The 27712-nt window shown below is 57.9% G+C and overlaps 1 protein-coding gene across 13 annotated transcripts; it reads left to right on the top strand.

The window, feature by feature from the left end:
• On the top strand, positions 1 to 27712 carry LOC145511178 (maestro heat-like repeat family member 5). Of its 13 annotated transcripts, none has more exons than XR_014057599.1 (29): positions 1 to 54; positions 784 to 845; positions 3211 to 3434; positions 5188 to 5336; positions 6390 to 6476; positions 6979 to 7095; positions 7455 to 7574; positions 8076 to 8222; positions 10133 to 10255; positions 10344 to 10420; positions 11024 to 11159; positions 16811 to 16906; positions 17299 to 17403; positions 18109 to 18244; positions 18343 to 18437; positions 19554 to 19703; positions 20208 to 20362; positions 21327 to 21471; positions 21649 to 21833; positions 22157 to 22294; positions 22503 to 22614; positions 22842 to 22985; positions 23524 to 23700; positions 23994 to 24140; positions 25000 to 25155; positions 25855 to 25977; positions 26920 to 27022; positions 27130 to 27204; positions 27525 to 27712. XR_014057599.1 is itself a non-coding variant. In XM_081503989.1 (29 exons), exons 3-29 carry the CDS (start codon positions 3350 to 3352, stop codon positions 27626 to 27628), a joined length of 3348 nt encoding a protein of 1115 aa, XP_081360115.1. In that variant the 5' UTR covers positions 1 to 54; positions 784 to 845; positions 3211 to 3349; the 3' UTR covers positions 27629 to 27712. The 13 variants fall into 13 exon arrangements, 5 of the variants coding, with proteins under 5 accessions (XP_081360115.1, XP_081360114.1, XP_081360117.1 ...); XR_014057594.1 differs by having other exon boundaries at positions 23208 to 23700; XM_081503989.1 differs by lacking the exon at positions 23994 to 24140 and adding an exon at positions 23053 to 23207 and having other exon boundaries at positions 23565 to 23700; positions 25006 to 25155.

Genomic DNA, 27712 nt, shown 5'->3' with positions numbered 1-27712 from the left:
GGCTTTGGGAGCCCTGGGACAGGACTGGACTCACAGAGGGATCTCTCTCAGGAGGTACTCATCCCCGACGCCAGCCCTACCGTTCCCTTTGGGGCTCCCAGCATTGCCAGGTCCCCCACCGCCAGCTGTCCTTTGGGCTGTTTTGCTCAGAGAGTGACACCTGCCTGCCAGCAGGGGCAATGTGTACAGTGAGCCCACATTAGCTGTCCTCGGTGGACCCTCCAGACCTCTGGGCAGCCTGGAGGCCCTGCACGCACTGTTCCTGGCCAGGGTCGCTGGGTCCTGCGGTCATGTGGCCGGGCTCTGCCCCCACCCTGTGAATTTATAAAGTCCTCAAGCTCTTAGAGAACACATTCCTCCCTGCTCTGCCAGCCACCAGCATCAGGTGGAAGTCCTGACCACGTGGACCCAGGCTGTCCTGCGGGGTCCTGAGTGACCGTGGGCACCGCCTCCGCCCCTCAGATGTCCACAGGGTGGGCAGTGAGTTTGTCCCCAGCCAGAGCGGCTGGTGTCCTGCCCCCTCCAACGTCTCCGCCCACTCCAGCCCCTTCCCAGCCAGCCCCCACCGAGGCCTGAGGCCTGAGTCCTCTGGGGTGTTCTCAGGATGCTCCAGGACGTCAAGCCTCTGGACCCCCAGAGCTGGCCAGAGCCCTTGTGCCAACTCCTTCCTCCAGTGGTAGTGTCCGCTGACTTGTCTTTTTCTTTTATTCTTAAGCCTCATGTCACCTTTGGTTTTAAATAAGCACTCTTTTTTTTTCATAAGGGTAATCATTCTCATTGCAGACAAATCGGAATTTGAAAAGAGTACAGGAAAAAAAAACCCACCCAAACCCCAACACCCAGAGGTAATGCTTAATTTTAAATTAGAATCATACAGCGTTTTCATTGCACGTGGGACCCTGAGCAATTCCCTGCATCATTAAATCGTCTTCAGAAAGATGATTTTTAATCACTGCCCATTCTTTCTGTGTTTTTGAACATGTGTGGCTATTTTAAATGGGAGAAGACTCCTTGAGTAGAGAATTTGGTATGCATTTCTCATTCGTTCCATTGATTAAACTCCCAGAAATGGGATCCTCCGTGTGCTCCTGGGGGTCTTATCAGAGACTCTCCTCTTGGGGGCTGTCATCAACGTTTTAAGTGATCTCTCCTGTGAATATCAGCTTCTAGATGTGATTCCATTGTCTGCCGGGAGCTCATATCTGAGCCCTTCTCCCGGCACCTGACCCTGCGTGTTTGGGGAGGCTCTTCCTTCCAGGAACGTAAAACTTCGGGGATACAGATTGAAGGCAGATCCTAAACGGGGAGAAAGGGAAGCCCAGGCTTGGAGATGGGGAGGGCAGAGGGGTGAGAGAGTGAGGAACAGAGGGCAGTGGGGCAGGAATGCCCCAGGCAGCAGCGCCCTTGTGCACAGGTCAGTGGCATTGCAGTGAAGGGGCCAGGAACTGAAGAGAAGGCCTTTGCAGCCCTTTGGGGGAGGGCGCTGGGGGCCCACAGCGGACAAGGCGGCAAGAGGGGGATAATCCTGCCCTCTGGCCAAATTATCCTCTCTGGGGCTAGTTACCCTGGGCTCTCTGATTTTGCCTCCTTGGGGGCACTGTCCTGTCCCATTTGCTGACTTTGGTCTCGTCTCAGCTCCCCCAGGAAGCCCCCAGACTCTCTCCCACCGTCACTTCCAACAGCCTGGTCCCACCCCAGATGTGGAAGGGGCCACAGTGGCTTTTCCATCCTCCATGAAAGTGGTTTGGGGGACCAGCTTGCAGATGAGGGGTTCAACCTCCCTGAGAAAACTGTCTCCTCTAAGCAGAAACAGCCCCCTCTCCCCCAGCCAAAGCCGGTAGCTGGTGTGCTGGTCAGGAGGATCTTTGTGCAGCAAGTGCTTCTGTAGGGGGAGGGGGGCCAAGGGGGACCACTAAGGGTCACAGGAGAGCAGTGACTGCTGGACCACCAGGGGGGTGCCCTGAAGGGGGTGGCCGGGGAGCAGGGGAGGGGGGACAGGGCCTCGCCCATGGTGGGCTCGGGAGTGTGACCCGTGAGGGGATGGGGCCAGGAGGGTCTGGACTGGAAGGGTGGGTCAGGTGTGGCTCGGGGCAGGGGGCTGGGATGGAGGGTGAGCTGGAGCAGGGAGAGGTGGGAGGCGGGGGACACCCTGAGGCTGGCAGGAGGAGGTCCCGAGCTGTAGGCTGGGTGCGTCAAACTGCAGGCCCTGAGAATCGGGACGGCCCGCGCCCATCCTGGGGGCCGGATGGAGGCTTGGGGGGCTGGACACCAGGCGTTCTGCTGCGTATCCGGCTGCAGCCCCCGCCTTTGTGACCAGGGAGGGGGTTGGGTCATGGACCATGGGAAAGCACTGAGCCGCCCCAAGCCCGCCCTGCTGCGGGGACCGAGCTGGTGGGGGGATAGGGAGGTGCAGAGATGGGAGAGGGTCCAGGGGCCAGAGCCTGTGGTCAGGCCATGAATAGTGGAGGGGCGTCAGGGTGTGCCTGAGGGCCTGCTGGGCGCCTGGGGACAGAGGAGCCAGGGAAAGTTTCGGGGAATCCTTAGGAATGAAGCTGGAGGCAAAGGGAGCAGGGGCCCTGGTGGGGCGCTGGTCATGGAGGTCCCGCCTCCCAGGGAGGGGCTGCGCTGTCCAAGGGAGGATCACCTGCCCACCCTGCAGCTGCTGTCTGGGTCCAGGCCAGCGGGGGCCTGGTGGGGCCTCCAGGGGGCCACGAGCTGAGGCGGCAGCCTGTGGTTAGAGACAGAGGCTCATCAGAAACGCAGATTCTGCTGTCCCAGTGCCCACAGGCCCCTACCGCCCCTCACGCTGGGGGCCCCTGGAAGTACAGGCAGGGATGAAGTCCCCAGGGGGGCCCTGGGCTGCCCTGCGCTCGGCACTGCCTCCCAGAGTGTGTGGCTGCCCACCTAGGCCCAGAGAAGGGGATCACGGTCTGGAGGTGGCCGGGCTGGGCGCAGTGGACCCCAGGAAAGTCCTGCTGAGCTCCTGCGGCCCATCCTCACGGACCCTGTGGTGGCCATGCCTGAGTTGTGCATGTAAGGATGGGGCAGGTGGTCACTGCCACGTGGACTCTGGACTTGGAAACACAGAGCCTCTGGGGCGGGGAGCCTGGGGGGCAGGCTGGGGCCCAGGGGCCCTGAAGGACCGGTAGTGTTGGGGGGGAACCTCAAATGTTGGCCCAAGTTAGGAACTAGCCCCCTCCTCTTCCGCAGGTCCCGTGGAGGCCTCGGAGCTGCTGATGGGGTGTGGGGGGCCTGGTCCGGGCTGGCCGGGCTGGCCCTGCTCCTGCAGGTGTGAGAGAGGCTGCCCTCTGTCCTCCCAGGACCCGTCCTCCCGGAGGGGCCGTGCACCATGGTAGCCGCACCCAGCGATGGCTTCCACCGCCCCTCCTGTTGGTCCAACCGCCTCTCGCTTGAGGCATGGGAGCTGGACATAGGTGAGCAGGGCTGAGCGGGGCCTCGGGAAGCCTGCTGAGCTGTCCCTTCCGGGCCTTGATTCCCATCACCACGGCCAAGTGTCAGCCCCACACACACCCGCCCCTCTGGGGTTCCCTCCTGACACTGTGTGGGTGAGCAGCAGACAGAAACTTCTGGAAGGGCTTCAACAGTTTACCAGGGACTGGAGCTGGCCCACGGAGCCTCACCCAGCACCTTGCTCTGCCCATCCCCTTTTCAACACAGCGAGGTCGCCCGGTCCCCACTCTATGCCACCCTTCCTGGGGTCCTGGAGCTTCTCTCGCCCCTTCGAGGGAGGCATCGTGTGGAGTCACCCCTCACCGTTGCCCGTCGGGGTCTGGGGGCGCAGAGCTGGCCCGAGAGCCAAACGAACAATTGTTTTGTGTTAGTTTGGGGTTCCGGTACCTGGCGGGAGCAGATCCTCAGCAAGCGTTTAGTGAGCGAATCAGCGAGTGAGCCAGCAGGCAGGCAGGCGGCTCCCCTGTGCTGGTCAGAGCAAGCAGTGCCCTACCCCGACAGTCACACTCACTGAGCCGGGGCCCCAGCTTCTCAGAACAGGCCACCGTCTTGGCCAACATGGGACTGAGGCTGCGGGGCTGGCTGGGGAAGGTGGGGCCTGCAGAAGGCAGGGGACGCGGGCACCGCGGGGCCCATGCCGCGCATGGCCCCCTGGCCCAGGCACGCCACTTGTCTCATTCCCCACGAACACGGGCTTCACAGCCTTTTGTTTTTTTGATGGAAGAAGTATTGATTATCTTTGTGAAAGTGTGGGACGTTTGGAAACCAGTCCCCACCGTTATCACAAAGCTGCCTTCCGCTCGTGAGAGAGGAATCCTGCGTCTGAGTGGTCTGAACGTGCTTTTTATTTGCACTTGAGAAGAGTTGCTAGATCACTTTTCAAAGAGGACAGATTGCCGCCTCCCCCACCCCTGCAGCATGGGCGTCTCTCTCCACACTCTGGTTGTCTTTGTCGCGCTGACAAGAAAGACCTCTTGCCTGGTTTCAGTCTGGGGTCCATCACTGGTGAGGGGGCCGGGCTGCCTGGTGCTTCAGTTATTAGCCAGCAGAGTTTCTTCCAGAAGCCCCGTCTCCAACCCCTTTGTCTGTATTCCAAATGATGGTGCAAATCCTTACGGACTGACTGATAGGTGTATGGAGAGTAACCTTGGTTACAGAGGTCACGAGTGTGTTTTCAGGGTTTATTGGTAGGTTGTGAGGCTGCCCGGGGCCCTGAGTCCATGTTGATGACTCTGAAAGCCCTCTCCCTTTGGTTTCTGCCTTTGTGCCATGTGTAGAAAGCCTTCTCCCATCCCAGGATTCAGAGGCCCCAACCCCTCAGTCTCCTCTGTATGTCTGCAGTTGTAGTTTGGAAATGCAGCTATCAGGATGGGCTGCCCTTTCCTCGGGCGGCTGCAAGAAGCAGGGTCAGGGTACAAGTTAATTTTTGGCCCCACATGGTTAGCGGTAGGGGGTGCACCAGGGGCCCCTCTCCTGGACTGGGCCCTGGCTTTCCCCCCTGCCTCCAGGTGGAGTCTCAGCCTCAGGGGAGGCGTCTGCCCTCCGCATGTGTTTTCAGAGCCTCCTGGCTGTGTTCACGCATCTGTCCCGCAGGTGCCTCATGCACCAGGCGGTTGGGCTGGTGTGACTTCAGGACCCAGCTGAAGCAGGAGCCCTGAGGCCTGGGCTCCTCGGTGTCCCCGCACCACTGCCTCTCTGTGTCTCTGTGCTCTGCAGACCACTCAGGCAGGGTGGTGGCGGAGAAGCCCCTGAGCTGCAGCCCGCCCTGGGAGGAGGCCGTCGTCAGCAAGATCAGGACCGCGTCAGTCTCAGAGAGGTGCCTGATGCTGGAGTCCATCCTCTGCTGCATGCAGCAGCACAGCCAGGTGGGTGCTCAGCTCCCCGCTGCCCCGGGGTGGGGGGCTCCCTCTCCACTCTCTGCCCCGGGGGGGCTCCCTCTCCACTCTCTGCCCCTGGGGGGCTCCCCCTCCCTACTCTGTCCCTGGGTCTCTAAGCCCACTCCGCAAACTGCAGTCCCTGACATCCCCGACCCCCGGGCATGTTCAGGGGAAGGTTCCCAGAGGTAGGAGGGAGTCGTGATGGGCACACGTGTGGGCAGGTGGGTGCCTGTCAGCTGGGCGAGGGCCTGGACCCCTCAGGGAACTGGATACATTTGCTGCTGCCCCTGGGTCCCTGGGTGCTCCCGAGGCCTGGGCGGCACTGACGGACCTCTGCAGGACACAGTCGACGCTGTCCTCAGGCCTCCTGCGAGGGGCGGGGGGGAGCCAGCTCCTTCCTGACCCTGACACCCCTCCATGCTCCAGCCCTCTGTCCAGTGTGAAGGCCTGGAGGATGGGTCACGGCAGGGCAGGTGCAGTTACAGACGGGGCGGCAGCAGCACAGCTCAGCTCAGCCCAGCCCTGGGGCCCGGGAGCCAGGCTGGTGTCTGACCCACACACAGGAGCCTGGCTCTGGGGTGGGTAGAGCGTCCAACCAGGGGAAGAGCCTGTGCAGAGGCCCTGAGGCCTGGAGACATTAGGGCTGGGGGCACTCCCCAGAGACAGCACGAGGCCAGCCCTGTTCACCCGCGGGCAATACCGTGAAGCCAGCCCCGCTCACCAGCCATGATAAGGGTTTAGCCTCCATCCTGTGCGTAGCAGGCCACCAGGGCTCACGCTAGGTTGGGTGTGGCTAGAATCCACTTGGAATGAGTCCCTTGGAGGGTTGTTGAAACGATAGCAGCCCCTGCCCTCTCCTTACCCTTTCTGGGATGGGTTGTGTGTTCTTTGCCCGCCCACGGGGTCACCGCAGTCCCTGAAGACTCCCGGTGGACTTGGCCTCCAGCTTCTGGAGGCAAGCCTGCTGGGCCTGTCTGTCCTATGCACTCTGGCCTCTTGGGGTTTCGGGGGTGGGGGGCAAGCACGGTGCTCTGCCTGCAGCTCGTGCAGAAGGTGAAGGTGTCAGATGCCAGTATCCAGGAGGTCCTGGAGCCCTTGAACCTGGACTTCAGTTCTCCTCTGGAGAAGGTCAGTGCCACGATCACCCCCAGGCCCTTCCCTCCCCAAAGGCCGACCCAGCCCAGAAAGTACTGGAAAGGCAAGGGGCTCACACCTTGGCTGCTCCAGGACCTGACCCCAGGGCAGAAGCGGCAGCCAGGCCTCAGGGCCGTGGGCCTTGGGGCATCGGGCCCCTGTGCCTGCAGCGGCTGTGCGCGGGCCCGGGGCTGGGTTTGCCTTGCCTGCCCCTCCCGGGCCCTACGCTCTCACAGCGTGGGAGATACCGGGTGATGCTGGTCCGTTCAAGTCATGCTGCCTAGTGCAGCATGTACTAATTTCCATCAAGAGAAAAACGAAGGGGCTTCTAGAAGATTCTGAGTGCAGCCTCCACCCCCACCTGAGGGGGAGTGGGGGCAGAGGGATCTGGCACTGCCAAGGGTCCCTGAGATGCGTGGGCCGGGAGGCTCAGCACAGAGCTTGGAGCTGGTGCCCCCCAGCCCCGCACAGAAGGTGCTCTCTCCTCCCGCCCTAGTCCTTCCTCTTCCACTTGTACGGCGTGATCCTCAGGGAGAGTGCTGACGGCGACATGGTGAGGAAACACCTGCTCCAGCTCCTCGAGCTGTCCCACCAGTCGTCCGGCAACCGGGAGGTGGGTCGGAGGCCCCAGCCATCCCAGCCCCTCAGGCTCCCTCAGGCTCATGGGCCGGGCCTCCCTCCCGCTCACCTGGCTGCTTTGTGACTGAGGTCCACGCTGCCCCATGGGGACTCTGTGACTCTAACAGCACCGTAGCCCTTTTGCAGTAAACACAGGGGCCACCGGTACAGCACTGACTGGCAGTGAGAGTGGGGACTGCCCAGGGCATGTCCAAGCTCCATCCTGGCCGGACAGCTCCTAGGGTGCAGGTTATCTCGAGCAGGCGGAGCAGCTCTGCCAGCCACTGAGGGGTGGGTGGGCTGCAAGGTGCCACCCTAGGGGACGGGCTCATGAAGGGGTCCACTCATCCCCAGGGCATCTCGCTGGCCGTTGGCATAACGTCCGCCTCTCACCTGGAGCAGGTGTGGGCCAGGCTGGAGCACCTGGGCCGCACCAGGTTCCTGAGGTCTGCCCCCCTGTCCCCGGACAGCCAGGTAAGAATGGTGGCCTGGGGGCAGGAAGGGTGGGGACCTGGGGCGCATCCCTGGTCACTGGTGCTGTCTGAGCCTCAGTTTGCTCATGGAACCCGGGGATGCGATTGGTCCGGCCCAGCCACCACCCTGAGGGGCTGGAGGGTGGGGCTCAGGCCTTCCCATCCTGGCCAGCTGGGCAGACGGGAGCCTTATCCCTGGGGGCCCCACACAGGGGGCTCCAGAGCCTGGGTCGGGGCTAAAGGTCAGGGGCCGAGGGGCCTGCCCTGACCTCAGGCAGCATGTATGGCCCTGGCTGCGTCCTCGCTGGGGCGCCAGGCCTGGGGGCCATGCTGAGTGGCTCCACTTTACCTGCCCATGCAGCCTGCGCACCTCCGCTCAGAGAAGACGGGCTGCTCCAAGGGGCCAGGGTCCTGCCAGGGTGGGTTGGGGGAGCGGAGGGCTTGGAGGGCCCTTCTTGCCGCCCCGCGGCCCCGCTCCTGACCACGCTCCCTGCTGCGGCAGATGGAGCCGGACCTGCACTGGAGGTGGGTGAGCAGCACTGCTTTGCTGTGCTATGGGCAGATGGCCCTGCACGCCAGGAAGCAGGTCCTGCCCTGGGTGGACAACATCGCCTCCAGGATGGTATACTACTTCTCCTGCAGCAGCCATGTGAGCCCCGCTGGGCCTCGGGTGGCAGGGAGGGGAGCCATGAGCGTGTGTGCACATGCGTGTATTGTGCATGCGTGTGTGTGAGTGCTAAGCAAGCCAACTCTTCCAACGTCCAGTCCTCGTGTCCACCGCCTTGCCCATCAGGTGGTTGTACTGATGGCGCCTGGAAAGCAGGGCCTGGTGGGGAGTCAGTTTTGAAAACGGGGGAGCTGGGGCTGAGTGTGAGGCGTGGGGGGGGGCTTCCATCTCCAGGGCTTTGTGTCCTTTCCTCACCAGTGGCTGACCTCTGACCCTGGCTCACTCTGAACCCTGACCCTGGTTGCACACTGAGTGTCGACCTCGACCTCAGAACGACTTTTACACCATCATTTCTTTTTCTCAAAAATGTCACTGAGTGAGAGCAAGGATGGGTCAGTGCAGACTTCCTACGGAGGGCTCCAGGCCATTTAAGCCAGGCGGTGTGTGTGCGAGTGTATTGTGTGTATGTTGTATGTGAGGTGTGCCTGTGGTCTGTGTGTTGTGTGTACCATATGCACAGTTTGCATTTATGTAGGTGCACTAGTGCATGCTGTGTGTTACATGTTTTGCAAGCTGTCAACATTGCATGTCTTATGTGTGTCATGTATCAGTTCAGTTCAGTCGCTCAGTCGTGTCCGACTCTTTGCGACCCCATGAACCGCAGCACACCACGCCTCCCTGTCCATCACCAACTCCCGGAGTTTATCCAAACTCATGTCCATCAAGTCGGTGATGCCATCCAGCCATCTCATCCTCTGTCGTCCCCTTCTCCTCCCGCCCCCAGTCCTTCCCAGCATCAGGGTCTTTTCCAATGACTCAACTATTTGTGTGAGGTGGCCAAAGTATTGGAGTTTCAGCTTAAACATCAGTCCTTCCAATGAACACCCAGGACTGATCTCCTTTAGGATGGACTGGTTGGATCTCCTTGCAGTCCAAAGGACTCTCAAGAGTCTTCTCCAACACCACAGTTCAAAAGCATCAATTCTTTGGTGCTTAGCTCAGCTTTCTTCACTGTCCAACTCTCACATCCATAGATGACTAGTGGAAAAACCATAGCCTTGACTAGACCTTTGTTGGCAAAGTAATGTCTCTGCTTTTCAATATGCTATCTAGGTTGGCCATAACTTTCCTTCCAAGGAGTAAGTGTCTTTTAATTTCATGGCTGCAACCACCATCAGCAGTGATTTTGGAGCCCCCAAAAATAAAGTCTGACACTGTTTCCACTGTTTCCCCATCTATTTCCCATGAAGTAATGGGACCAGATGCCATGATCTTAGTTTTCTGAACGTTGAGCTTTAAGCCAACTTTTTCACTCTCCTCTCTCACTTTCATCAAGAGGCTTTTTAGTTCTTCTTCACTTTCTGCCGTAAGGGTGGTGTCATCTGCATATCTGAAGTTATTGATATTTCTCCCGGCAATCTTGATTCCAGCTTGTGCTTCTTCCAGCCTAGCGTTTCTCATGATGTACTCTGCATATAAGTTAAATAAGCAGGGTGACAATATACAGCCTTGATGTACTCCTTTTCCTATTTGGAACCAGCATGTGTGCAATTTTTGTACATGTGTGCGTTTTGTGTGCATGAGGGTGTGCTGTGTAATATGTGTGGATGTGTGTGACAGTGGATATGCTGTGTGTATAGTGTGTGTTTATATTGTGTGTGGAGATGTGCTGGGATCTATGTTGTGTATGCTATGTGCATGTGCTATATGTGCATTGCACGTCTGGTGTGTGTGCTGAGGGTGTGTCCTCTGTATTGTGTCTGTGTGAAGGTGCTGTGTGTGTGCTGTGTGCACTGTTTGTTGTGTGGGTGCTGCCTGAACCCAGGCCAGGCGGGCTGAGTGACGGCTCACCCTGGGCCCCTGATGGGGCTCCGGGCTGTCTGCCTGGGCAGGACAGCACCCTGAAGGCGAGCTTCCTCTCGGCCTCCATCATGCTGGTGAAGGCTCTCAGTCGGGAGCGCAGTGCTTGGAGCTACAAGTTCACGCAGACACCGGAGCTGATCCAGTGTCTCCTGGTCAGTGACCCTGGGGGCCTGTCTGGGGGTGGAAGGCCAGGCAGGCAGGTGGGCACCTCCTCCATGCTGGCTCCCACTCGGCCCCCAGAGCATGCTGGAGAAGGAGCCCAACTTCCTGGCCAACCTCTTCCGGCAGAAGATCATACTGGTCATCATGGAGCTGAGGTAATGTCTCTCGGGGTCCAGGAGTGAGGACAGCCAGGCCTCTGAATTCGGGTGGGGGTCAGTGTGTGAGGAGACGAGAAAGATGTGAATGAAGGCTGGAGGGGTGAGCCTGGCACCAGGGGCTGAGCGGAGCCCAGGGGCTACGGGGTCAAGGACAGTTAGGTTTCCTTTGCTTCTCGTCGAGGTCAAGGTTGATAACGTTGGCACAGACTGAGCCCTGACTCTGCTCAATGCAGAGCCCTGACCTTGGTCACACATGTTACATGTTTAGCCCTGACCTTATCATATACTGAGCCCTGACCCTGGTCACACTGACCTCTGGTCACACTCTCAGCCCTGACCCTGGTCACACTCTGAACCCCACCCTTCTCACAAATTGACCCAGATCCTATTCACAGTGTTGATACTGACCCCAGAATAATCCCTAAGTTTTCTCATAACAAACATCATGGAGCCCAAGAGAAGTGAATGAATGAGTTGGGATGGCCCTTCCAGTGCGATTGAGCTCCGTGTTCCCCACGGCGCCCCACCCCCACCCTCACCCAGCCAGAGTCCCTTCCCTCACTTTGGATGGGGTCAGCCTCTGCCGGCCATCTCTTCCAGCCACTTACGGCCCCGACTCAAACCCACGGTCAAGTCCAGGATCTTGCAGACCTGCCTGCAGAGCTTGTACAACCTCCCACCTGTGGAGATGCTGAAGACCAGCTTGCCGCCACTGGAGCTGGCCCCGGACGTCGTGGTGACCGCCCCGCTCCTGGGGTGGGGGTTTCGGGTGCTGGGCCACATGGGCGAGCATGGGGAACAGAGCAGAGAGCCCCAGGCTCACTTGCTTTTCAGCCCAGCTTCACGCAGACTTGCTTTGACCTTGGCAAAACCCTGAATCTTTGGGCTCAGCCCCCTCAAATGGGGCTCTGGTCTCCATGCCAATAGTGTTCCGTGAGAATCAGAGGATGCTGAGGCGAACACATAGCCGGAAATGAGCGGCCAGGCATCCCTCACCCCAGGCCCCGGGTCTGCTCCGCGTGGCATCTGCTCCCAAGTTCCCGCCCCTGCCTGAAACACACGCTCCCCACTCCACACACCTCACTCAGGCTCACCTGCATCCTTGGGCACACCTGTCACAAGCCCTGCCTGGAGCCGCTGCCAGCATGGGCACTTCCTTTTAAATTTTAAATTAGTATCCTTGCTAGTTTTTTTCAAGGGGATTGTAGGTGCACAGAATCAGATGATCATAATCCTTGGTTGTGATATACTCCTGCTTTTGGTCCATGTTATTAGTTATTTACAGTAACAAAGCATGTTACCCCAAACCAAAGCTAGTACCTTGACAATAACCTATAAGTAACCATATGTTCCCCATCTCATCTCCTGCCTCCTACAGCAACAAGTTTTTAAAAAGTTGAAGTCTAGTTGATTGACACTACTGTGTTAGTTTCAGGTGTACAGCAAAGTGATAGTTTTTTATATATATGTGTGTGTATGTGTATACATACATACATGTGTGTATTATATATTATACATACATATGTATGTACACATGTACACGTTTGCACATGTTCACACATACATATAATATGTGCATGTTATATGTATATATGTATACATACACACACACACATACAGATTATTTTCCATTATAGGCTATTATAAGATATTGAATATAGTTCCCTGTTCAGTAAGTAAATCTTCATTGCTTATCTATTTTATGCATAGTAGTTTGTGTCAGTTAATCCCATACTCCTTATTTATCCCTCTCCCTTTCCTTCCCCATTTGGAAATCACAAGTTTGTTTTCTGTAGATTCTGTAGGGTTTGATGCATGACTTCCGTGAATAAAGGCAGTTGACTCCTTCCTCTCCGATCTCAATGCCTTTTCTATCTCACTCTCTACTTCTGGCACACCCTAGAACCTTGAGACGGTGCTGGCCAGCAGTGATGAGGGCAGACGTCCCAATCTTGCTCCTGATCTGATGGAGAACACACTTGTTTTTACATTCAAGCATGCTGCTTGCTCCTTTTCAGGATGAAAAGTTTCCCTTCCATTCCTAATTTACTGCGAGTGTTTATGAGAATGGAGGTTGGGCTTTGTCAGGTGCTTTTGCTATATCTGCTGTGATGATCGATTTTGATATATTTTCATTTTCACTTAGTTTAAATACTTCCTAATTTCAGTTTAGATTTTTCAAAAATTTGGTCTATGACTTATTCAGAAGTATGTTAATTAGGTTCTAGTTTAATTCTTTTTTTTTGTCAAAGAAAACACTTTACAGAAGCGTGAATCTTTTAAAATGTATTGGCCCAGACTATAGCCTATGTCGGTAAACATGCGGGGTGCACTGACGGGCTGTGCGTCCCGCTGTCCCTGGGGGATGCCCACAAACGCCAGTCAGGTGAAGGTAGGGGGTGGTGCTGTTTAAATCTTCTGTGTACTCACCAAGTTTTGTCTCTTCTATCAGTGACTGAAAGGGGTGTGGAAATCCCGCTACAGCTGTGGGTTGGCTCTCTCCTGCAGCAGTATCAAGTTTGCTTTGTTTATTTTGAAACCCTGTTCACTTTGAAGCTTTGTTCCACAAACACGTCCTCCCGGGGAACAGACCCCGGCACCCTTATGAAACAACCATCCTTACTGCAGGTCTGCTCTTTGCTCTGGAGTCAACTTTCTGGTGTTAATGTAGCTTGGAAGTGTCAGCATCACAGGACTTGTTCCTGTTAACTTATTCGTGTCGTAATTTAAGGTGTCTTTTTTTCCTACAGGAAGCATATAGTTGGGTCTTGCTTTTCTATCCAATCTGGCAATCTTTGCCTTTAACAGGGGATGGTCATGTTAAACTAACTGTATATCAAGATAGTTGGATTTATGTGACCATCTGATTGCTGGTTTCAATTTGTCCTTTATCTTTTGTTACTCTTTTTCGTTTTTTTTTTAAAGTTTCCATTTTATCTGTGTTTTTGGCTTATTTGCAACAGCTCTTTGTTATCTTATTGGTTATTTCAGGGCTTTCAGCAGACATCTTTAGCTTATTGCTGTGCACTTCAGGTGATGTTACCCCACTTCACATGTGGGGGTTCCCAACACCACCCTGGCTCAACCAACCCCTGTGCTCTAGTGTCATACATTTGTTTCCACACATGTTACCAAAGCATTGATATTCTTTTTGCTTTAAACAGCCAGTTATCTTCTAGCAAGATTTAAATAATGAGAAATGTGTCTCATATTTGCCAACACAGTTCCGTTTCTGGAGGCCTTGATTCCTTTTTGCAGATTCAGATATTACGCTTCCATCCTGCGTCAAAGTCCTTTTTCGTCCGGAGACTGGCCTTTCGCATATCTTACAGTTCCAGCATCTTGGCTGTCCTATATCAGAAAAGGTCTTTATTTAGCTTTTGTTAATGAAGTGCATTTTCACTGGGTATAGAATTCTAAGTTGACAGGTTCCTCTTTTTGTTTTAGTGCTTTACACACTTGACCACTGTCACATCACATGCACGCATGCTATGCTAAGTCGCTTCAGTCGTGTCTGACTCTGTGCGACCCCATGGACAGCAGCCCACCAGGCTCCTCTGTCCACAGGATTCTCCAGGCAAGAATACTGGAGTGGGGTGCCATCACATAGTTTTATCCAAAGAAGATCTGCTGCCATCCTTATCTTTGTTCCTCCAATAACAGGTCTTTTTTTCCTTTGACTGTTCATTTGCTTTTTATTTTTTTGACAGTTTCTCCTTAAGACTGCTTTTAAGCAATTCTATATGGTAGAGCTTTTGTAATTTTCTTCATGTTCCTTGTGCTAGGAGTTTGTTGAATATCTGGAACTGTGGGCTTATATTTTTCACCAAATTTGGAGGAATTTTGGCCATTATTTCCTCACATACTCTCGTCACACACCCTACCCCCACATCTTGGATGGATTCTCTAGTACACGTATATTGGACTGCTTGAAGTTGCTCTGCAGGTCACTAATATTCTGCTCACTTTCTTCTTTCTACCATTTTGGAACTAGAAATATATTTTTGGCAGGGTACTATGTTTCAAATTTCACTAATATTTTTTTCTTTGACATCTCATCTGAATTTCATCCCATGGTGTGTTTTTTACTCTTACATTTTGGTTTTCATCTTTAAAAGTTCTATTTGGATAATTTTTTCATATCTTCCATGTCTTTGTCTTACAAATTCAAGCTTTCCTCTAGTTTATTAATATGTGGAATACAGCTATAATAACTGTTTCAAAGTATTTGTCTACTAACTCTATTATCTGTCATTCATGGGTGGATTTTGATTAATATTTCTCTTTCAATGTGGGTCATGTTTTCCTGCTTCATTGCATACCTGGTAATTTTTAACAGATGTTGACCGTCATAAATGAAAATTGTTAATGTACTGTGTATTTTTGTATTCTTATAATTATTTGGGGGCTTTGTTATGGTACACAGTTAAATTAATTGTAAGCTCTGAACCTTTTCAGATCTTTGAAAAAAACTTTGCTGGTGGGCTAGAGCAGCACTGATTCTGGAGCTCAGTCTGCCTCAAAGACACCTCTGGACTCTGCCCTCTGCCCCATGAATTAAGACATTCTCTACCCAGGCCAGTGTGTGCAGGCCCAGTCCCAGCATGCTGAGCTCTGGGGACCTTCTCTCCCACCTGGGGGGGGGGTGTCCCACCTTCACCTGCTGAAGACTCCAGGGGACCCTGTGTTCTCTCTGTGTACCTCTCCCCTCCCTGGTTCTCTGTCCTGTGGACACCAGCAGCCTTGGCCTGCAGTGACATACCTCCATTGGGAGGGGGAGCAGAGGGCAGATGGATCCGCCTGTGCTGGGCCCTTGGGCCCCAGGGTCTGAGGGGAGAGGTGCTCATCACCTCTTTGATGTCCGTCTTCCTCTACAGCACTTAAGTAAATAGCAACTCAGTCTCAAACTTGTTTAGGTGTTTATTTTTCTTCTTCAGTCAGTTCAGTTCAGTCGCTCAGTCATGTCCAACTCTTTGCAACCCCATGGACTGCAGCACGCCAGGGTTCCCTGTCCATCACCAACTCCCGGAGCTTATTCAAACTCATGTCCATTGAGTCAGTGAGGCCATCCAACCATCTCATCCTCTGTTGTCCCCTTTTCCTCCTGCCTTCAATCTTTCCCAGCATCAGGGTCTTTTCAAATGAGTCAGTTCTTTGAATCAGGTGGCCAAAGTCTTGGAGTTTCAGCTTCAGCATCAGTCCTTCCAATATTCAGGACTGATTTCCTTTAGGATAGACTGATTGGATCTCCTTGCAGTCCAAGGGACTCTCAAGAGTCTTCTCCAACACCACAGTTCAAAAGCATCAGTTCTTCGGTGCTCAGTCCAACTCTCACATCCATACATGACCACTGGAAAAACCATAGCTTTGACTAGAGGGACCTATGTTGGCAAAGTAATGTCTCTGCTTTTTAATATGCTGTCTAGGTTGGTCATAGCTTTTCTTCCAAGGAATAAGCGTCTTTCAATTTCATGACTGCAGTCACCATCTGCAGTGATTTTGGAACCCCCTCCCCCCATATTTTTCTTCTTAAGATTTTTACAAAATGTTCTTGCTTCTCTCTGACTGGCCAGGGAGAGGCTCATGATCAGGAACCAGGCCTGCTTTGTCCTGTTGCCTCCTGCAGCTGGTGTGATACAGGCTCAGTAGGCACCCACTGAAGAAGATAATGGATACACGGCTAGTGAGCTGTCATTACAAGGGTGCAAACTGTATTTCTGGTTCCTATTTGCATTACAGCATAGACTGTCTCCTTTGAACCTGAGAAATCTTTGGTCCTAGGCAGCAGATCGCAGTATTACTATGCAGAGGAACAGCCATGGTTCCCTCATTTCAACCAGGATTTATCGAGTGCTTGCTGCAGTCATTCCCACCACTTGGCGTGTTCACGTGGCACGGACCACAGTGACACATACACTTATTCATTCAACAGTCACCAGTGGTTCCTAGTGCCAAGTGCTGGCAGGTCTGCGGTCTGCCACCACACGAGAACTGGGGCAAGTCTGTGTATGGCTTTGGGTCTGAGTTCAAACATCTGGGAACATGCGCCAAAAATGTTCCCGAGAAGCAAGAAGGGGAGAGGAGAGATGGCAGAACTCACCCCGGGACGTGGGTTTGAGCAAACGGAGGAGACAGGCCGTGGAGACCGGATCCGGGCGGTGGGAGGACCACAGGGAGCTGTCCAAGGAGCCAGAGTGGGGTGCTGCCCGCCCTCCAGGAGCACCCGTGGCTCATGGAGCCCTGCTTCCTCCTGGGGTCTTGGAGGCAGATCTGACACCCCCAGAGACTATAACACGAAGAGCTGGCATCCATGGGGGCACTCTGTCTGTGCTCACCCTCGAGGTGTCTGGTGGCGGCCAGGCTGACCAGCTACCCTCTGGCCACCAGGCACTGTACCAGAAGTCCATGCAAGCGCTTGACCTGCTCCTCCAGACCTTCATCTCTGAGAACGAGAGCATGGATGAGATCTGCTTCCTCCTGCAGGTGAGGGCTCCCAGTGCCCACCCCACCCCAGGGCCCACCCAGGGAGCATCCCACTGGTGAAGGAGGGCCAGGAGGGCAGGTCAGCCAGTATGCCCTGCACCATGTACCCAAGTTCACCTCTTCCCTCATAACAGTGCGTACCCTGAAAGGAGCAAGGAGGCCCACTGTCCTTACCTCTGGGAGCCCCGGGAGCCCCGAGGGACAGTCACATGGCCCCAGGTGCTTCACCCTAGGGTGCCGGGCTACTGCACAGGCAAGAAAGGGTAATATGCCCCGTGGGCCACGAGCCACCCCTACCACCCCCACAGTCGCAGCCGCGCCCCAGGAGGGTGGGAGCTGGGCAGGAGGGCGGGCACGTGGGCTGAGGTCCCTGGCTCTGGTCTCCACCCCAGCACGCAGAGCCCTGGCTGAAGTCGAGCAAAAGCTATGAGCGCAAGCGGGTGGTGCAGTCCGTCTTCCTGCTCCTCAAGTACGTGACGGACTACGTGAAGCTCACCGTGAGTGCCCCCCTGGGCCCCCACCCTGCCTCCTGACTCCCGCAGTCCCTGTCCGCTGAGCACTGGGATGGTTAGCAGGCGCTGGGGACGAGACACCCTCTCACCAGGAGCCCAGTCCTGGGGTGGAGGTCGTGATTCAAATAGAATAGGGAAGACCTAGATGGAAAGGCTACCCATGAGCAAGACTGGAAGGAAAGAGGGGGAAGCCGGGGGACTACCTGGAGCCCTCAGGCAAGGCGAGGGCTGTGTGTGAGGACTGGGCAGCCGATGCAAGGACCAGCTGGAGGAGCGCTTAGCTGAGAGCTCTCAGGTCCAGGACTAGTGGGGAAGGAGCAAAGACATAAGACCTGGAGGAAAAAGGACAGGCCCTGGTGTGGTCACTGCACCCTCAGCCAAGGCCCCGAAGCTGCTGAAATACAACAGTGAACAGAAATATCCTAAAGCAGCCAGAAGGAAAGAGTGCACACACGCAGGCGTGCCCACATGCACACAGGGAAGGAAGGGCAGGAAGACCACTAACTTCCCTCCGTTCAGAAGCAACGAGGAAACCGGGGTCCTGAAGGTGAATAAGGGCCCCTAGGGAGATGTGGTGCCAGCACCCAACCGGCGAGACGCAGAGCACAGGAAGCAGCTGAGAGCTGCAGGGCTGGGAGGGATGGTGGAGGTGAGGAGCCAGGCGGTCCGCTCACTGCGCACCTCCCCCAGGAGGAGGCCATGCCCTCGGGACTGGGCCGCCAGGTGGGCCTGCTGCTGCTGCTGTGGCGGGACAGGGACCAGCTCACCCAGAGCTACTCCCACCAGTGCGTCTACCTCTTCCTGCAGCTTCTGATCCAGCAGAAGGGTGAGCCGTCGGGGGGAGGCCTCCCCGGTGGTATGCGGGGAGGGTGTCGCCTCCCAGGCTGTGGGCGGCAGGCCTCCTGACCCAGCATCCCACCACAGGAAGCACGTTGGAGTTCATGCATCTGAATAAAATGAAGAACTTTGAAGCAAAGGCTCACAGAGATTCGGAGCTGAAGTTCTATAGTTTGGTGAAGGTGAGGGCTGGGAAGGGTGGAGGGTGCTGGCAGCTGGCCCAGGCGGGGCTCCTGCAGAGCCCAGGACTGCCCAAGAGCACAGGGTCGGCCTGCCCATTTCACAGATGGGGCCCGGGTGGGGGGCCTCTGCAGTCTGGGCAGCGGTCAGGTTAGCAAGCGCCCGGACCCCAGAGCTCTTTCCAGGGAAGCACTCTGTCTTTCTTCCCCTTAGAACTCCGCCCCTGCCCCGCTCACCCAACCCTGTGATGGGGCCCCTTAGGAGACGCAGAGTCTGTGGTCTCACAGAACCTCCCTTCCCAGCATCCTTTCTTTTTGGCCTCCCGTGGCCCCCCACTAGGGTGACAACTGGCCTTAGCACCCCCCTCCCCGGTTAGGGCAAGCGGGATGGCTGATCTCCCTTCTCTCGCCCCCTTTGCCCCCAACCACCCCCACCCGGATCACGTCCTTGGGCTCAGCTCTCCCTTCGAGTTGGACTGAGAGTCGAGGGCTTGGGTTTGAGTCCAAGCTCTGCGCCTAACTGGCTGAGTGCCCTGGTGGGTCCGTTGAACTTTCTGTGCCTGTTTCCCTACCTTTCGAGGGAGGATCACCGAGCCTGGAATCCAGCGGCTCTCAGCACAGGCTGGAACCCTCCCCGGGGGCCCACAGCTGAGAAGCCCATCCCTCTAGAGGGTTCCCCAGAGGTGGGGCCAGGGCAGGAGTCCCAGCGCCCTTGACCGAGGAGGGGGGAGGGCTGAGCAGGGCGTGGTCTCAGCCCGGCCCCAGGGGAGGCACCAGAGCCAGACCCCCCCACCCCAGGCTAGGGGAGCGCGGCTGCTCGCTCTCTGCCTCCACAGAGCAGTTTTCCAGAGAAGGGGAAGCTGTGAGGCTGCAGCGGCCACATTTCTGGCTACTGGGTGTCCTATGGAGGCCAGCCGGGCCGGCACCTGCAGCCTGCTGGGGGTAGGGGTTCAAGGGGGCCCTCCTGGGGTCTCTGCAGTGTATGCACCTGGTGCTCACTCTGTCCCTGGGTAAGAGCACACCCCAGCTTCAGTCTCCCGGCCCACACGGGGGATGGCCTGGACAGCACTGACAGGGGGAGGACACCCTCGGCCCTTCAGCCCAGCCCCTCTGCTGCAGACCTTGGACGAGCACCTGACGGTGGCACAGCACACGCAGCTCGTCCTCACGCTCCTGCAAGGGCTGTGCAGCCACGACTCCCTCTACTGCCACCTGGCCTCGGAGCTGCTCCTGACCATCATGGAGGACCGCAGCATCAAGCCAGAGCAGGTGGGCTGCCAGGCCTCTTCACTGAGGCCCCCCTGAGCCCTGGAGGCAGGAAGTCCTGAGGCTGCTCTTGGCCATCGGCTCTGGTAGGCAGGGCTGAGCTTCAGCCAGGCCCCATCTGGCTGGACCCCTCAAGGTCCCAGGCCCCTGCCACAGGCAATCAGAGGGGCACCCTGCCTCTGTCGCAGTCTTGTCCAGCAAGAAAAAGAGAAAAGGGCCTCACCCCCGCCAAGATTTTAACTGCCCCTGGTCTGACTCGGCCAACCTAGTCCACAGATCACTCGGAAAGTGACCTTCCACAGTGACGGCCAGGCCCACTGGCCCCTTGAGCTGATGCCTGTTTTCACACGAGCCTGCGCAATGGCAGGCTCAGCCCAGCTGGGGGCAGCCCCCTTGGGGCCTGCACACGTCCAGACACCCCAGTGGCTGCAGGCGGGGACGCCCTCCTGGAGGAGACTGGGCATGGGGGCTGCTCCGAGGCTCTTGTGGCCTGCCCTCCCCGCACAGGTGGCCGAGATCCTGCAGGAGCTGTTTCAGGAGCTGCCCTGCATCGTCTTCACGAGCATCCTGCAGACCATAATGAAGGCCGTGACAGTGCTGGGCACGCAGCACACACAGCAGACCGTCGAAGTGATGCTGTCCCTGTGCCCTCCCTCGGAGAGGTAGGTCACTTGCGCCCACGGCCCAAAGGTGAACACCCATCCGCCTCTGCGGTTTGCTCTCCAGTCCACAGACACTTCCCGAACAGACTCGGTTCCTGGGAAGGCAGAACTGCCCACGCACCTCAGCCTAACCCCACCCCCTGCCTAGACTCCAGAGCCAGGGCGGCCAGGGGTCTCTGAAGATGCGCCACGCTGAGGGGCTAAGGCGGAGTGTCCCAAGAGGGGCCCATTGACATGGATGCATCCCTTCAGACTCAGAGAGCTCTCAGAAACCAACCTGCAGAGGGCGGGGAGGTCAGCTGGGGAACGCAACAGCACTAACGAGCCCCCAGCAGCTCCTGCCGCTGCCCAGTCCTGATCACATCGTGTCCCAGCCGCCCCTGGGCTAATGTTGGGTTTCCAGAAGCCACACCACGAGGGCCACAGCGTCATGTTAGAAACACAGCCTCAGACCAGCCCCAGGGTAGCTGAGTCAGCAGTGGAATTCTAACCTGACTTGAGTGGTGTGTGAACCTGAGGTCCGGGGGTGCTGGAGGTCACAGTGCCTCCTGAAACATCTCAGGGAGCAGCGGCCTGCCGTGGGGTCAGCTGTGCCCCCCAACACTCACCCCAGGGCTCACCTGTCCCTCAGGCTGCTGAGGGATGCACCCTGCTGGGTATGAGCCCCACTTTACGAGTGAGGGGACAGGCAGGAGAAGGACAAGGTTTGCTCACGTCCTGGGTGATGGGATACGAGGCAGGAGTGAATATTGGGGAAAGCCAGCCCCGACAGAACTTCAAGCAGGGCCCCCCCCCACCTTATGGGTCACTAGAAGATAGCCGCTGGACCCCCCCCAGACTGGGGGCTTCCCTGATCCTGCAGGGCCTGGCTACCTCCACAGCCCTGCTGCCCTGGGGTCGTGTCCCACTGGCCCTCCGCCCAGAGCGGCCAGCCAGCTGGCGGGACTGATCCCTGCCTCCCCAGGCAGGTCGTGCCCCTGTGGAAGGCCCTGGCCTCCAATAGCCGGCTGGCCCGCAAGGTCATCACGCTGCTCTACATGAAGCTGAAGCTGCGGCCTCCCCGGGAGCTCATCAAGGTCCCTATGCAGGCCGAGCTTATTTCCCTGCTGGTGAGCCCTTCCCCTGCACCCCACTCCCTGCAATGGAGTCTGACATCCGGGGGCCCTGGGGAGGCCAGGGTGGTCTGGCAGAGGGTATCCCTGGATGCTGAGTCTCAGGGTGGGGCCAGCTCGAGCCTGGCACCAGACCCTCCACAGGGACCAAGGGCAGTGCCTGTCCTGCTGCAGGCCCTGGGCACCATTTATGAACTCCTCTACATACATGAGTACAAGGCCACGGTGCGCTGGGCCTTCGCAGGGATCCTCCTGGGCCTTCTCACCCAGCTCCACTATCTGTTTGAGCTGGATACGGTGGAGGGCATGTCCGACTACCAGGAGGAGGCCTTGGAGGCCAAGGCCCTCAGCCCCTGCAGGTGAGATGCGAGACTCGGCCTCCGGGTCCAGCCCCCTCTCAGGACCCCAACCCATACCTTCTTTCTGGCTCCTTCCACTCACCCCTAGAAACCCCGGTGAGCACCAGGACCTGGGCTAAGGGCTAGGGACCCAAACAGGATGAGCTCTGGTCCCACCTGGGGGTCCAGGGTGGGGAGCAGGGGACTGAGCCACAGACAGCGACACGGAGGGCAATTCCTGCAGGGAGGACGCGTGGAAGCAGGCCGCTCACCCCACCAGGTTGTGCTGGAGAAGTGGGCCCTTGCCCTCATTCACTCCCTCTCAAGACCCCTCTTGCCCCTAGGACATGCCTGGAGGCCCTGAAGGGTCTCTTCTGGACCACCAATTACTGGGAGGTGTTCGCCCACCTCAAGCTGCTGAGGGGCTGGGAGCTCCTTGAGAACCTGGAAACCTACACTGAGGGGGTGACCCTCCTGGCCAGGTAAGCTCCAAGCCTGGGAGGGGCCTGCCCCAGACCGCACCCCTGATGGACCCCCCACCCCCCCGAAACTACTTGCTGGGACCCTGCACTCCAGACTGAGTCACCTGGGCCATCTCCCTGAATGAGGAAGGTCTGTTGGGGAGGAGGAGTCCCCTTGGCCAAGGGGGAAGACTTCAGTGGCCCCTTGTCTGCCTCTTCCATCTAACAGGGCCATGGCCCACTACGACTGTGAGGTCAAAGCAGTCTTGGGGCAGGCGGTCATCTTCCTGAAGAGCCCTGAAGAACGGGACAACATCGTAGCCATCCTCATCATCACAGAGGTTAGCCCCTTCTGGCCATGCCTCACCTCTGCCCCTCAAGACAGAGAATGGACTTCCATCCTTACCCATGAAATACAGGCCCCATAACTTCTGCCTTCCACGTCAGATCTACTTGCTGCCTGGAAGCGCTTCCTTGTGTCTAACCGCGCTATCTCATGCCAGGCTAGGGGCCCATTTCCCCTGGCAGCCCTAAGTAACTGGTGAGCTGACTGTGCCACCCTACCTAGTTTCTCAGTGGCCAAGAGCTCACCCAGTACATGTCTCGGAGAACCATAAACAGCTTCCTGAACCTGGGTCTCAAAAACCCCAACCCGCTGGTGAGGGCCATGAGCCTGAAGGGCCTCAGCAGTAGCCTCATGCAGCCTCAGAAGGTGAGAAGGGAACAGGAGGAGGCTTCAGGGAGGAAGACGGCACGGTGGAAAACAGCCTCTACCTTAGGTCCCATCGGCAGGGGTGGATGAGGAAGGTGCGGCAGGCCAGGGCCAGGCAGACGAGGAGGGCTGGGGACACCCTGCTGCAGTGTGCAGCTCGCGAGTCCTAGACTTTTCGGACCGGAAGGGGTTCAGCGACTTTGAGGTCCGCCTCCTTTCCAGGTAAACATCCCTAACCAGAGGCACTCCTGCCAGGTCGTCCGTCCATACTCCGCCCGGACACCGAGAGCTCACACCTGCCTCGATGAGGACGCCCTTCCCCACCTTTCCTGTGGGCCTTCGGGCACACGTCCTCCTCCAAGACCCCGGCTGGGGGCTGGGGCCGGGTCTCCACTGGGCGCGAAGGGGGTCCAGGAGTGCGGAGGAGAGGCGGCCTCAGCGGGGGACTTGGCCCGGGGAGGTGGCGCCGGTGGAGAGGCGGGGAAGGGCACCGCGGAGGCCGCCGAGCGGGCCAGCGGGCGGCCGCGTCTTCCGGCAGGTGGTCCTGCTCCGGAACCAGCTGACCAGGCTGCTGGACAGCTTCCTGAAACCCGGGCCCCAGGACCTGCTGGGCCTGATGGAGATCCTGGGTGACGTCCTGCAACACCTGGGCGCCCAGGGCGTCGGCGCCGTCAGCGTCAAGATGGCCCAGTACCTGCTGCAGCTGTTTGAAGCCGTGAGGAATCCCTTGCCCAAGCCTGCCAATCAGAACAGCCAGAGCCGCCACACCCCACGCCCACCCCCACTCCTGCCAATCAGAGCAACCAGAGTAGCGAACACCCTCCAATCAGAGCAGCCAGGGCGGCTAACTACTGCCAAGCCAGAGCCGCCACACACACCCCGCCACCCCTGCCAATCAGAGCAGCCAGAGCAGCGAATACCCTCCAATCAGAGCAGCCAGAGAGGTTAACCCTCTCCGATCAGAGCAGCCGAAGGTGCTTCTCCTGGCCTCATGGATAACGTCCACAGGTGGAGCCCAGGGGGAACCTGGCCCAGGGCAGGATGGTTCTGTGAGGCCTTGAGGCTGCCTCAGAGATAGTCACCTGCATTCCTCACCCAGAAGTGGCGGTGGGCTCGGAGCAGAGGGCAGAGCCCACCTAGGTTCACACGTGGAGAGTGAGTGGGGGCAGGGTAAATGGCTTCAGGGGTTCTGAATAAATGAGAGGCTTAAGAGTGGTGAGGCTTGAACTGAGGCAGGGCTGCTAGGCTGCCAGAAGGACCTCAGGGATTGCCAGCGCACTGTGGGGAGGAGGAGGCCAGGGGATGCGGGGTAAGACCCGGTGGCTTCAATTCTAGAGGTGAGAAAATGGGGCTAGGGCCAGGGGGTGGGGGGTGAGGGCCAGGCAGATGGCGCCACCATTCACGCTGTGTCTCGGAGACCTCCGGGGCTGCTGTCCCAAGGTGGTCTGATGAGGCCGAAGGAGCCAGGGCGCAGAGTAGGACAGTGGGGTTCAGCACTCAGTGCGGCCCAAGGACAAAGGCGCTATTGTCAGCCTCTTGGCATAAAAGGGAAGACTGAGTCATGCACTGAAGAAGCCTTGCTCAGGATCACAGAACTAGCGGGTAACAGACCTGGCTCCGGGGTCTGTGCTCTAGTCTCCCTGGGAGTTGGAGGTGTGGTTGTTGTCAGCCTGAGACCCCCAGAGAAATAGCACAGGAGAAACACTGGGGTAAGAGGCCGACCCAGGAGAAAGCGGCAGCTGTGGGAGGGGGCGGCCAGCTGCTGTGACCGGTGCCGGGCAGCAGGGCCTGGGCAGCAGGGCCGGGGGGTGGAGGGAAGGGGTCGGCTCACCCTGTACTGAAGAGAGCGGGTGTGATGGCACCCACTGGCCACTGCCGTCCCTGGGCTGGAATGGAAGATGAGAGATGGGTGGCAGCAGGCAGGGCAAGTGGCCTGGTGGGGCCGGGGCCGCAGTGGGGCCTTGGGCACCAGTAGATTGCCTGGCTGAGGGGATGACCTGCCCATCTCTGGCAGGAGCAGGAGGGTGTGCGCGGTGGAGCCATCTTACTATATGGAGATGTCATCTACAGCGGTGGCAAGAAGTTCCGGCAGGCACTCAAGAGCCACGCTTTCCAGGCCCTGGTGCCCCTGCTCTTCCACCTGGCCGACTCCTGCCCCGATGTGGTCATGGTGAGTGGTCTGGCCTGCCTGTCTTCGTCAGCTTGGGTTGCCGTCGTAAACCGTCACAGACGTTGTCGCTGAGATCCAGACCCTGGAAGGGCCAGCGCCCCGAAGGCCGCTCTCCGTGGTGTGTGGATGGTCATCCTCTCCCTGTGTCCTCACGCGGCGGTCCCTCCATGGATGCCTGTGTCCCGATCTCCTCTTCTTATCAGGAAACCAGTCATACTGGATCAAGGCTGCTCTCAGACCTCACATTAACTCAGTCACCTCCCTAAGGACCTTTTCTCCAAATACATTCATACCCTAAAGTCCTGGGGTTTAGGACTTCAGCACATGGATCTTGGTGACACAATTCTGCCCATTACGGGGACACAGGGACTCTCTAAAGGAGTCATGAGTCCATGGCTGGTGGGGTCTGGTGAGCGAAAGGCCAACACTGTTTCCATGGGTGCCTAGCCCCTGAACTGGGAGACGCACTCAGGGTTGGGAAGGAGGCCTGGGTGGCCAAGGCACTGCTGGAATCCTCCTGTGAATGAGAATAGGATGCCCGCGGGTCTCGGGGGGTCTCGGGGAGTGAAGACTCTGCCGCAGAGGCCCCACTTCCTGCCACGGTGTAGCTCCCCTGGGGCACAGCTGGGAGGGGGTGCTTGCTGGGCCTGGGAGGGCAGCAATGCGGGAGTGGTGACCTATCTCTCTGGGCACCCACAGAAGACAAAGTTCACCTTCCTGCGCTGCGCCATCCTGATGAAGTGGGAGTTCCGGAAGGAGCTGTTTGGCAAGTTGGCCTGGGGTCATGGCCCAGGTGCTGAGAACGACATCTTTATCTACATGGTGAGATGCCAGGCCCCCCTGGAGGAGGGGCAAGGAGGCCAGGGAGATGGAGACGGGGGTGCAGACAGGGTCCCCTGAGGGGTTCCCAGAGTGGGCAGGGCAGATGCCAGTGCTCCCTCTGGTGCCCCCGCCTCGGTCCTGTGGGTGTCTATTAAATGCCGGGTCTGTGTTGGGCTGGAGACTTCAGCCTCTGGGAGGATGCTGTTGCTTCTCTGCTGTGGCACTCAGGGCCTCCAGGGTGAGCCATGTGGGAGACCACACCCCCGCCACAGGTCTGGACCAGGTGGCCCTGCTGGCAGCAGCCCCACACTGCTATGGTGGGGCCCTGGGGGACACGGCGGCCCCTGACGTCCCAGTGCGGTCGTCGGGCAGGCCCTGTAGGTCCCAGCACCGGCAATGGACCAGACCCCCACCCCGCGCTGAGGAGATGTGTGAGGAGGTGGACGGGCTGGGGAGAGCAAGAGACACCACAGCTCCACAGCTCCATGTTCTGGGCCCGAGGCGATCCCTGCCCCGGCTGGCCCTGCCCACCCAGCCATGGCAGCTGCAGGCTCCAGGCGCAGACAGGGCCCCATTCTCCCGGCCCGGTGGAACAGCAGAACACCGGATCCCCGCACATATGCCTCTGGACAGAGGAGAGCCCCAGACCCGCCCGCACCCTGTGGACTCTGATGGCCCAAAGCGCTTCCAGGAGGGGCAGAGGCCACTTCCTGGGAGACATCTGGATAGTATGAGTGAGGGGCGACAGGGAGGCAAGGTCCCACCAGAGATGGGCGTGAGAAAGGCGGGTCCGGCAGAGCCACAGCCCTGCCAGGGGTCCAGCTTCCCCACCCTGGACCCAGCCTGCAGTCATGGCCCTCCTGCTTGCAGGCTTGGAATACAGGCCCAGGGAGCATGAGGGCCACGGCCCGTCACCCACCCTTCTCCTTCCCACCACCCCAGGTGGAGAGCAACTTGAGCAGCTGCCACCAGTTTCTGATGCAGGCGCTGGTGTACCTGGACAGCCCCAACAGGCGCCTGAAGCTCACGGCCATGAAGTTCATCGGTAGGTGTGGCCATTGCCTAATCCGAGGTCCATTCCGTCCGCCAGCTGGCCACCTGCCCCTTGTCCTTGCCTGCATCCCTCAGCGGCCCCCACCCTCCCCCCTGCAGGGGGCATCCTGCAGGACTACTTCACCGATCTCTGCTTCTACCTGAAGAAGGGCGACGTGAAGACCCTCAAGAAATGTAAGCGCGGGCCCGCCCTGAGCCGCATGGGAACTCCTCTGATGCTGGAGTGGGCTCAGCCCCTCCCCAGGGCAGGCCGTCCATCATCTTCCCCTTGAGAACTGATTCCAGGACAGAATGTGACCTACCCCACACACACACCCCACGTGGGCCCTGGGGACAGGCTGTGATACCCCATACCGCTCTGATGGAACCCCCAGAAGGGCAGTGTCTTCAAAGACCAGATTCCCAGGGCAGGTCCTGTCCCCTCCCTCTGCGCCTGTCCTCCACACCACGGCCGGCTGCGCCGTGGCTGGAGGACCCTTGGGTCTCTGCTGCAGACTTCGAGATGCTTAAGCAGGACCCAGACACCATGAGCCGTAAATTCTACAAGCACTTCTCCGAAGACGTCACTGAACTATCCCAGTATGTGATGATCTTCTGAGTCAGTCTGGGGCTGCCGATGCTTGCAGTTGATTTTGTTGTGTTGTGTTGTGTTTTTGGTTCTGTATTAAATATGAGGAGTTTC

Source organism: Giraffa tippelskirchi, chromosome 6, assembly GCF_054371585.1.
Source record: "Giraffa tippelskirchi isolate mGirTip1 chromosome 6, T2T-mGirTip1v1.2.pri, whole genome shotgun sequence".
NCBI classification, from domain to species: domain Eukaryota; kingdom Metazoa; phylum Chordata; class Mammalia; order Artiodactyla; family Giraffidae; genus Giraffa; species Giraffa tippelskirchi.
This window is presented reverse-complemented; position numbering and strand designations above follow the sequence as displayed.